The following is a 10,580-nucleotide window of genomic DNA, read 5'->3' as shown; positions in this document are numbered from 1 at the left end:
AAAAAANTTAGAAAATCTTAAAGCGCTGGAATATTATAAAAGGAGATTGGTGGACCCCACACGTGGGACGGCAAATCATTGGTTAATTTTGGACGGAGAAAGAACGCGGTGAAGCCAATTCCCATTGTCACACGGCGCGTATTCGTTCTCGTCGTTGCATTCTTCTAAAAACCCTAGAATATAGAATTGAAATTCTCTGTATCTTTTTTTTTTTTTTTGTTCTGAGGAAATTCATTTCTGTTGTGATCATGGGTAATACGGAGAAATTGTTGAACCAGATAATGGAATTGAAGTTCACGGCGAAATCCCTGCAGCGCCAAGCGAGAAAGTGTGAGAAGGAGGAGAAATCCGAGAAGCTCAAGATCAAGAAGGCTATGGAGAAGGGAAACATGGACGGGGCACGAATTTATGCCGAGAACGCGATCCGGAAGCGTACGGAGCAGATGAATTATCTCCGGCTCGCTTCGCGGCTCGATGCGGTCGTGGCTCGTCTCGATACGCAGGCGAAGATGTCCACTATAAACAAGGCTATGGGCTCGATCGTCAAATCCTTGGAAAGTACTTTGGCGACTGGTAATCTGCAGAAGATGTCGGAGACCATGGATCAATTTGAGAAGCAGTTTGTGAACATGGAGGTCCAAGCTGAGTTTATGGAGAATGCGATGGCAGGTTCGACTTCTCTGTCGACTCCAGAGGGAGAGGTTAATAGTTTGATGCAACAAGTGGCCGACGACTATGGATTGGAGGTTTCTGTGGGTCTTCCCCAGCCGGCAGGTCACGCTGTGCCGACCAGGGAGACCGAGAAAATCGACGAGGACGACTTGACAAGGCGGCTTGCTGAGCTTAAGGCCAGAGGGTAAACAATTTATATTAGAATGAGATCCTATATCATATCGCTGTAAAATCTACGTATTTCATTGCTGACTTGTATTAGTACCTACAAGAACTTATAATATGTATAAATTTGAAGCATTTGATATGCGACATGCTTGCTGCATACTGCACTGCATATTACAATTGATGCCTTTTCTAAAATAAACTTTGCCATTATGTTTATTTGATCATTTGGGTTGATATCTCGTACCTTTTTGCGATGTGTTCTGGAAAAATTTTATAGTTTTCAAGAAACTACTTTGGAACCTTACGTCCTAGAGTTGAAAACATTTTGTTTCAAGCTGTTCTAAGACTGGTTGGCATACAACACCTATGCTCAACCTCGTTGGATTCTATCGGGGACACCTAAAATAAGAGGGGAGGTTCAAATCTTCCACCCGACCCACCTTCTTTTTCCAAAAAAGAACTAAGGTTGGAATTCTGGAATTTTGGAGAGAGGTGGTCAGAAACATGATTTTTCTGGAGTTCATTGGGATTGGACGAGGTTTTGGATGCCTCTAGTTGATTTTGGTTAGGCTCTCTGGGGACATGGAAGAATGGTTATGGTTGCATATTCCCAATTTCTTGCAAGTACCCTTAGAACTCAATGGTTATGGTTATGGTTATGGTTATGGTTGATTTGTGTGTTGTCTTCTTAGAACTCAAGGACATAGGACATAGTTGTATGCTTAACCTATAGAACCGATCCTATGCAGGTAAGGCTGTTGATTTGTCTGTTTTCTGTATTTGGATTGGTTTAAGGAATGAGCTTTATAAGGCTAAATTTAGATGGCATGTATTTGGATAATGGATTTGTGATCCATAAAAAGTTCATGGCACAGTTTGAGATCTAACCCTTAGAAATCTGTTTCAATTCTTGGAGATTACTGTAAAATAAGCATAGTTATGCAGCAAATGTAGACTTGATTCTCAACTTGTGGCACTATATAATACATGTTGAATGCGTGAGTTTGACTCTCCTTGAGCGAAAAACTAGACTAAATACACTGGAATTTGGAGGACATATACCATGTAGGAAAGGAAAGGGTTATCTTATCTAGTTGCTAATATCAGGATTACTAGAATAGGGTGTGTGCAGCAGGGTGATCTCATATTTGAGAACATTAGCTGTCAGTTGCAATTTTGTAATCTGGTAGAATTATCTAAAATTTAGTTGATAAGATACAGATTATCATCTCATAGATTAAATGGTTCAATCGCCCACTTTTTTACTTTTTTTTTCCCACTACGTGCCATCCACTTTAGGGTTTCTTGTTTTGGTTTGAACGTTCAGGTTCTTTATTGAAAATTTATTGTTTTAAATACTTTGAATTACTCAGAAATTTATTGTTTTAGGTTTGGACAATCTTAGAGCTATTTACTCAGAAATTGAATGAAGACATAATCCCTTAAAAATTGGTAAGATATAGGTATATTTTCCCTTTATTTCTACTAGTGTAGTATAGGTATATTTTCCCTTTATTTCTACTAGTGTAGTATAGGTATATTTTCCCTTTATTTCTACTAGTGTATCTTCCTCATTTTAAATGATAATATATAGTCATTTTCCCAATGGCACTCAACTTGGCTTTTATAATTATTTTTGGTTGGATTTTAGCTTTTAAATCTTCTTTAGTGTGGTCACGTGAATGTGTAGCCTTCGCCTTCATCTATCACCTATTTATTTTAGTTTTAAAATTCTTATACTTGAATTACTTTACATGATAATACGTTTGAATTTTTTCATAAAAAATAAATAAACTTAGATTTGAAATCAAGTGTGATTTGAAGTTTCATTCTACTTTGAAAATTTATTATGCAATCTTATTTACTAATTTTACATCACCAACATCCTAGTTTTTTTTTTTTTTTTTTTTTTTTTTTTTTTTTTTTTTTTTTTTTTTTTTTTTTTTTTTNTTTAATATACTTTTAAATGCCTTGCAAAAAAGAAAAGAAAGAAAGAAGTGGAAACATAAAAGTAATTTAACATTTTTCTAAAAAAATGAAAATAATCATAAAAATAATGAAGTTGCATAAGACTAAAAGAAGGCTAGTGGAAAGAAACACCGGCCAAAAGATCTTTTAATTTTGCAACGAAAGATTTTATTTTTAAAAAATGAAAAAGAACACGTTGAGAATGGAAATTAGCACGTGGACGAAGAAGTGCGGCCGCCAATATACTATAAATCTTTTCTTTTTAATTTGTTGGACGCCGCATTCGCATCAAGCTGCGCTGTTAACCTTCTCTTCATCGCCTCTTTTCTGTTGGCTCTTCTTAATCCAAGTCCCACCAAACAACACCCACTTCTCAATTCCTTCTAGTTTCCCTTTTTCAACTGTTAAATCACTCTTCAATTTCTAATTTCCGCAGTAAAGCCAATCATTCATGGCTTCCCTCAGGTGGGTTTCTTGGATTTTGATCGCCCATTTGTTTGTTTCAACTTCTGTGCACTCAGATTCTTCGTCGAACTCAGAGAATCTTGCAGAAATTCCTATTAAGTTCCTCCAATTTGCTAAGGAGCCAGAGCTGTTTGATTGGATGGTGGGAATCCGGAGGAAAATTCACGAGAACCCAGAACTTGGTTATGAGGAATTCGAGACCAGTAAGCTGATTCGAGCAGAATTAGATAAATTGGGCATATCTTATAAATACCCAGTTGCCGGTACTGGAGTCATCGGCTTTGTTGGTTCTGGTCAGCCCCCCTTTGTGGCCGTTCGAGCAGATATGGATGCTCTTGCTATGCAGGTTTGAATCGATTGGTTGACCTATAGAACTCTTTTTCAATTACTCATAGTTGGTAGTTTAGTTAAGTGTAGAGTGAAGATTTCCCTCCAGTTGTTTGATCATATGTCTGAACACCAACGATCCTACTCTTTTTCTGTTTGTTATAATTTGATCCCTTGACGATGAGTTCAACAGTAATTTTCCAGGACCTGTTTGAATTTTTTATGGAGTAATTGTTTTTACAGGAACTGGTGGAGTGGGAGCATAAGAGTAAGGTTCCTGGGAAGATGCACGCTTGTGGTCATGATGCTCATGTTGCGATGGTCTTAGGTGCTGCAAAGATCCTTCAAAAGCACAGTGAGGAGTTGAAGGTAAGCAAGCATCTCGTGGATCATTTTTCCAAATCTTAAATTTCTTGGGAAAGATCTGGTAGGCACTTTTATGCTTAGTTTGGGATCCAGATTTAAGGTATTTATCTGCGATTGTTTTGGTTGGATGATAATCTGGTTCCATGGACTTATTCTTATGACACAACCAGGATATCTATGGAGATCATGAATTATAAAATTGAATCTTCCATGGTTACCTTCCTAGGCGTCACTAAGATCTTAATAGAAAATGTGAGTGAACAAAAGCGCTTCAAAATGTTTTCATATTAGAAGATGAACCTTGAAGTTTATTTAATATACTGAACCACACTGAGCTGACTAATTGGTTTTATTTGATTGAATTGGGTGCACTTCTTCTTTCTTTCTTTCTCGAAGTAAGCTTATCGAAATTCTGGCTCTAAATTTGTGTTTAAGAGGCATTACCTTACTCAAAGGTATAAAACTGATATAGCATCTAAGCATTTGACTTGGTGGTAGTTTGAAGTTGGAGGGTCAGTCAAATGATATCTGCAAGAAAAATATGATGCTAGAAAAGGATTCACTTGTGGGGTGGATGTTCCCTAATCTCTTACATCTTCACAATACTCTAGTCCATAGATAATGTTCTTGGTGGTTTGCTTTGATTTTCATTCACTTAACAGGGAACAGTTGTCCTGGTTTTCCAACCAGCTGAAGAAGGAGGTGGAGGTGCCAAGAAAATTATAGAAGCTGGAGTGTTGGATAATATCCAGGCTATCTTCGGGTTGCATATTGCTCATAATATACCTCTGGGTGAAGTGGCTGCACGACCAGGACCCATGTTGGCTGGAAGCGGCTTCTTTGAAGCAGTAATCAGTGGAAAAGGAGGCCATGCCGCCATTCCTCAGCATTCTATAGACCCACTTTTGGCTGCTTCTAACGTGATTGTGAGCTTACAACATCTTGTTTCAAGGGAAGCTGATCCACTAGATTCACAGGTAAGCAATTTAGAATGGTTAAATGTACGTTTTGGAGTGATTTTAACCCTTTCAAAATCATTCCTAACCACGACCTTCTCATATATTGTGTTAAGCTGTACTACCCTTGTGCTCTTCACTCGGAAATGTGCAGGTAGTAACAGTTGCTAAGTTCCAAGGAGGTGGCGCATTCAATGTAATTCCAGATTCTGTTACCATAGGTGGCACTTTCCGAGCTTTCTTGAAGGATAGCCTGGTCCAACTTAAGCAACGTATTAAAGAGGTATACAAATTTGAGTTGTGGATTGAACACTTCTGGTTGAGTACTTAAGCATGTTCATTTCAATATCGGGCATTTGACACTGATCAGAATGATATTTTGGATTATTCTTAATGTACTATTCGAACCTTTGGTCGATAACCTCTTGGTCGAAGATAGATGCATTACCCAATTGAACTATGTTTAAGTTGATAGAAGAAAATTGATATGTGTTAATTTATAAATGGTGTTCTCGTTTTCTCCTTTTAATAGGTTATCACTGGACAAGCTTCCGTGCATAGGTGCAATGCGACAGTCGATTTTTTCGAGAATGAGAAACCTATTTTCCCTCCAACTGTGAATGATAAAGAGTTGCATGAACACTTCCAAAATGTTGCAGGAGATATGCTTGGCATTGATAAGGTCGAGGATATGCAACCACTTATGGGATCTGAAGATTTTTCGTTTTACCAAGACTTGATTCCGGGGTACTTCTTCTTCCTTGGAATGGAGAACGAGACATCGGGTCGGCTCGATTCTGTGCACTCCCCTTACTTTCGTATCAACGAAGACGCACTCCCTTACGGTGCAGCTCTTCATGCATCATTGGCTACAAGATATCTTCTTGAGCTCCAGCCACAAGTTACTTCGTTGGAAGAAAAACGACACGACGAATTGTAAGTTGTCTATCGATCCCCTTGATTGTATGTTCCAATCGAGTTAAAGGGTATAAAACATTATCGAAACCTCATTGAGCTGCTACTGATGTCGAGATCCCTCCGCACAGCACCTGTATTCTGTTTTTCCTTTGTCATGTAAGCTTCATCTGTAATTGTACCTTCCCGAAATCAATCAGCATAAATGTTCCAAGAAAGTGAAGCATCTGCACGCTTCCTATTCTTTGTGATATATTTCTCTTACATTTATGGAATAACCTATTGTGTAAATGAGATGCTGTGAAGATTCCAAGATTTCCTTTTGACTCCAACGAACCGTGTAAAGATATATCGGTTTTGAATGTTAGATAGATGTTGCTTGACAATAATACTCTTATGCTTTCAAAAGTTGCAATATCGTTAGAATCTTGATGGAAAGTATGTTTTTAAATTTTTTCATTATTTTAATGAGTTTTAATTCAGTAGTCTTTTTATTTTAATTTTAAAAAAGTAAAAGATGAGAATAATAATAATAATAATAATAATAATAGCAGCTTCACACTTACACATTTTATTATATGGCATACTGTTGGTGTTGGAAGAACCTGATACCAAAATCAACTTCAGGCATTAAATTTTTATTCCTTACATTCAAAGGATTTAAAAATTCGACTATACTCAAAGGAGACCTCTTATCTCAGTTTCTTTGTCCGAAAAAAATTCAAAAGGATGTATATATATAATATAATATAGATTAGAAAGAAAAAAAGAAGAAGACTAAGATTTATGAGGTCTCATAAGAACACCTCCAAAAGGGAAGCATTTCTGAAGCCTAGATTATGTCAAAACCCCATAACCTTTTCAGCTACTTCTAATAAACGATCTAAAGCACTTGGAGCAAATTTTCTAGCAAAAAGAAAGCACAGAGAAGAAGGCTGATCATTGTAAAGACAAGTCTTGCCTTCAAAAATTTTCTTAAAGAACTCTTCTGTGATATCATACTTCCCAAATGTAGCAGGATGAGCTCCACCCCTGGACCAGTCCACAAACGTAAGGCTTCTGTTTGCGAGAAGATTTGACGACTCGATGCTCAACATTGTTTGGAAGTAGTGCTCGTCCACATAACATGCTGGTCTGCAAAACTCTTTAAACAGAGGGTAGTATTTCGTATCTTTAACTATCTGAACTGCAAGTTCGCGATTGACTTCGAACCATTGGTAGCCCTTGCGCCAGTCAGTGAGGTTAATCTCAGGTGCCATGTTTCTGTTGTAGCGTCCTCTTCCATGGGGTCCTTGCTCGTCGAATGAATCCACAAAGCTGTAGCGGGATCTTGCAATGTAGCGGTAGACTATGGTAAAGCTGTGGAGAGGGATGCAAGACTCGGACAGGAGAATGAACCATTCATTGGAGATATCGAGCAATGCATTAGCTACCAGTCTCCTCTCTGCATCACACATATTCATTTCGCCCCACTCTGCAACCTACCCGGGGAGAAACCACACAATGTGAATATTCTAATTCTCAATTAGACAAGAGAACAAAATAGAAGATGAAAAGTTTAATCTGAGGCAAGCAAACACAACACAGTCAAACGGTCGTTATGATAAGTTGAAAAGAAAATGCTTTTCAATTCAATAATTTCTGACAGCGGATGTATTGGCAAAGAGTCTGAAACAAATTTTGAATACATAACTTGAAATATTTCCTCGGGCTCGAACAATTCAAACCGAGACAAAGCTACAAAAACAATATGATTATCCTACAAACTCGAAAAAGGTCTCTTCTTTCTCAAGAAAAATCTATTGTTTCTTCCTAACCAAACGGTCCAGTGAAGACTAAATCACAAGAACTTCTTCAGCTTTGAAAGAATGGTCTACAAAAGACAAAAGGGTCTTGGTGGTGTTAGGTAAAGCAATGGACCAATTAAAGCAAGCATGCAAGCGATCAAAACTCAGGGCCGAAGGACAAGTGATAACAAAAACTACAATACCATTATTTATAGGTAATTATTCCATTAGCTTTATCACAAAACTCCGTCCAAATTCCAACAAATGATTAAAGAAAAAGCACATAAATCTTCAGTTCTCAAACATTTCTTGCTTTTTGATGAAACAAATCGAACAATGCCTAATAGAGAACACTATAATAGTTTTCTTTTATCCAAGAAAACAGGAAAGGAAGCAATTGCCAGTACCTGACTTGGGATCTGTCTTCCATAAAACACAGATGACGACGGGAAGTCGGCAATGTACGATGGGGTGGTATGAACATAAATGGAATATAGCCCCTCGTGACCCTTGAAGAACCGTTGCCAAAGAGGGGCCATAGGCAAAGGCCCTTTCGTCAAGAACATAAAGGCAATTTTGCGAACTCTCTTGAAGGGATACTCCTTAACTTGAGGAACAAAGGAAGCCCGCCATAGCAGCTCCTGATCACTCATGCTATGAAGAAGATTTGAAGGCGCCCTAATCCAACTATCAATGCCACTTGGCTCTTCCAAACGAGGCTGAATGATATTGACTGATGATACTACAGGGGCAGCACTTCGAACTCCAAAATATCTAATAGTATTCATACTAATAATTGAAACCCCAAGACCAAATACTATGAACATCAAGAAGAACTGCAACAACCTCATTGTAGGATATCTGATATGATTAACTCTAACTACAGCACCAAAATCCTTCCCGTCCTCCATAACTACTAATCCTGAATCCCTACTAACCTTAAATCCAACAAAAATTATTCAACATCACACTATTTATACCCACCAAACCTTCAAGCTACGCATCTTATATAGAAACAACACCAGTCACATCAACAATTTCTCACAAAAAAATAAAATTTTCCAAATTAAACCAAAAAAAATTCACCACCATCTCGAAACAGAAAACTCTGATTAGCAAGATAAAGTCGTCCCATCAGATCATCCTAAGTGATGGCACAAAGACAAAATCGAAATGCAGAGGAAACTATTGCCTTATTGAACCAGTGTACAGTGGCAGTAGCTGCTGACTTTGAGGATCGAATTGATCGCCGATTGTAATTACAGAAATGTTGAGTTGTGCGAACAAAATTTAGGAACAAGGAGTTTCGAAATCTGATTCCTCTGGTTACAATTTAGGGGTCCAAGCGGAAGCGGAAGAAGAAGAAGAAGAAGAAGAAGAACGGAGAGTTGAAGAAGGGAAAGGGGGAAATTTGGTGAGAAGCCCTAGGAGACCGGGCAGTCAATATTAGATCTCCGGTGGAATCTGCTGTGGACCGCCTGACTGCGGGTCGTGGACTGTTGTTTCAAATTTAATATAATTCGGGGGCATGTAATCAATTACTTTAATATTATTGCTTCTAACCATACATAATTTATTTTTGTAACCTAAAATGTGAATTTAATTAGGGATAAATAAAACTTTCCATATCCGCCTTCCCAATTTCTGTTTTTTAGTCTTAAAAAAACTCCCCAATATTTCACTCCTAAATCTTAATTATTTGTTTTTATCTCAAATCTCTTTCAAAATTTTATTATCGGTCAAAATGACTAAAATATCCTCACACTACCTTTTTCATCGGTCACTGTCGCACCCACTACCACCATCTTTGCTGCACACTACACATTGTACCTATCAACTACTTAGACGACCTCTTTGACAACAACCTCCAATTATTAGTTTAATATTCGTTATCTACTAATTTAACAGTGTAAAAGCATATTTTTAAGAAAATGGGAATAATTTTATATAAAAAAATGCATTTTTAAAATATTAACTTTGAAAATATTTATGGTATTAAAGTTCTTATACTTTCAAAAAAAAAAATTATTTTGATCTTTTGTAATTTAAAAAAGTGATTAATTTGGTTAATTCATTTTTTATTTTTTCCATTTTTGATTATAATTTTAACACGACATTTAAAACAAAATTTCTTAAAATACCGATATAAATTTGTACTAAAAAAACATATCTATAGGTATAATATTTACACTTAAATTTTACAAACATTACTAAATCAATCACTTTTTAATTATTAATCATTCTATTTTGTTATCTCAAAATGATGATAATAATAGTTTATAATTAAATGATTAATAATTATATAACTATTAAAACATGGATGCTAACTTCCACACGTCCCACTCTTATTCAATTTAAGAAATATATATATATTGAGTAAAATAAATAATTAGATAATTGTTAAAATATAGATTCTAACCTCCAAAAATCCCACTTGTAACCATTTTAATTGCATAAATGTGTAAAGAATATATTTAGGATTAATATAGGAAAAAAGATAACGTGACGCCTATTAATAATTCTATACAACTTTTGTCCTATACTTATAATATCTTTTTTTAATTATTTCTTCCAATTTTGGTCATAATGATAAAATTAAATATTATAAAATTTGAGATCAACTCTCTTTTAGTTTTTAGTATAAAACAATTTATATTTTTACACGTTTAGTAAACAAAAGGTGTGAGATTAACCTCTATTAATGTTATGTTTAGCTTAATATATTGTAATACGATATTGTTCATTTTAAACCTAAATTTATATACATTGGTTCTACCTCTTTCTCGAGAGGCAGAAATTGGATTTAAAATGTCGAATGAAATGACAGTTGGATACTAATCTTTTTACTTCATCACCTTCAACAAAAACTTCGAAGGCTCCCCTTTTTCAGACCCAACAATTTGAAGCCATCGAGTTGAGGAGATAATTTGAAATCACTAACTGTAAAACTATTAGC

At 36.2% G+C, this 10,580-nt stretch overlaps 3 protein-coding genes across 3 annotated transcripts; 2 read left to right on the top strand and 1 right to left on the bottom strand.

Annotated features, from left to right (window-relative positions):
- The first annotated feature begins 22 nt into the window (after positions 1 to 22).
- Positions 23 to 1,061, top strand: LOC111787772 (ESCRT-related protein CHMP1B-like). The gene has a single exon (XM_023667817.1). The coding sequence runs from the start codon at positions 249 to 251 to the stop codon at positions 858 to 860; it is 612 nt and encodes a 203-aa protein (XP_023523585.1). The 5' UTR covers positions 23 to 248; the 3' UTR covers positions 861 to 1,061.
- A 2,054-nt stretch (positions 1,062 to 3,115) lies between these two features.
- LOC111788595 (IAA-amino acid hydrolase ILR1-like 4) lies at positions 3,116 to 6,169 on the top strand. Its single transcript, XM_023668987.1, has 5 exons — positions 3,116 to 3,619; positions 3,844 to 3,969; positions 4,629 to 4,943; positions 5,077 to 5,205; positions 5,455 to 6,169. Exons 1-5 carry the CDS (start codon positions 3,260 to 3,262, stop codon positions 5,860 to 5,862), a joined length of 1,338 nt encoding a protein of 445 aa, XP_023524755.1. The 5' UTR covers positions 3,116 to 3,259; the 3' UTR covers positions 5,863 to 6,169.
- A 385-nt stretch (positions 6,170 to 6,554) lies between these two features.
- LOC111789083 lies at positions 6,555 to 9,168 on the bottom strand. Its single transcript, XM_023669727.1, has 2 exons — positions 8,032 to 9,168; positions 6,555 to 7,318 (listed from the first exon to the last, which is right to left on the bottom strand). The coding sequence occupies exons 1-2, from the start codon at positions 8,533 to 8,535 to the stop codon at positions 6,680 to 6,682; spliced, it is 1,143 nt and encodes a 380-aa protein (XP_023525495.1). The 5' UTR covers positions 8,536 to 9,168; the 3' UTR covers positions 6,555 to 6,679.
- Between the last annotated feature and the right edge of the window lie 1,412 nt (positions 9,169 to 10,580).

This window comes from Cucurbita pepo, chromosome LG02, assembly GCF_002806865.2.
Source record: "Cucurbita pepo subsp. pepo cultivar mu-cu-16 chromosome LG02, ASM280686v2, whole genome shotgun sequence".
In the NCBI taxonomy this organism is placed as follows: domain Eukaryota; kingdom Viridiplantae; phylum Streptophyta; class Magnoliopsida; order Cucurbitales; family Cucurbitaceae; genus Cucurbita; species Cucurbita pepo.
This window is presented reverse-complemented; position numbering and strand designations above follow the sequence as displayed.

Bases quoted from the DNA above. Each gene is read 5' to 3' on its own strand.
- LOC111789083 (XM_023669727.1), bottom strand. From the start codon at position 8,535: ATGGAGGACGGGAAGGATTTTGGTGCTGTAGTTAGAGTTAATCATATC. The intron at 7,319-8,031 runs GTACTGGCAATT...CTCCCCGGGTAG, and splicing joins GAAGACAGATCCCAAGTCAG to GTTGCAGAGTGGGGCGAAAT.
- LOC111788595 (XM_023668987.1), top strand. From the start codon at position 3,260: ATGGCTTCCCTCAGGTGGGTTTCTTGGATTTTGATCGCCCATTTGTTT. The intron at 4,944-5,076 runs GTAAGCAATTTA...GGAAATGTGCAG, and splicing joins CTGATCCACTAGATTCACAG to GTAGTAACAGTTGCTAAGTT. The intron at 5,206-5,454 runs GTATACAAATTT...TCCTTTTAATAG, and splicing joins TTAAGCAACGTATTAAAGAG to GTTATCACTGGACAAGCTTC.
- LOC111787772 (XM_023667817.1), top strand. From the start codon at position 249: ATGGGTAATACGGAGAAATTGTTGAACCAGATAATGGAATTGAAGTTC.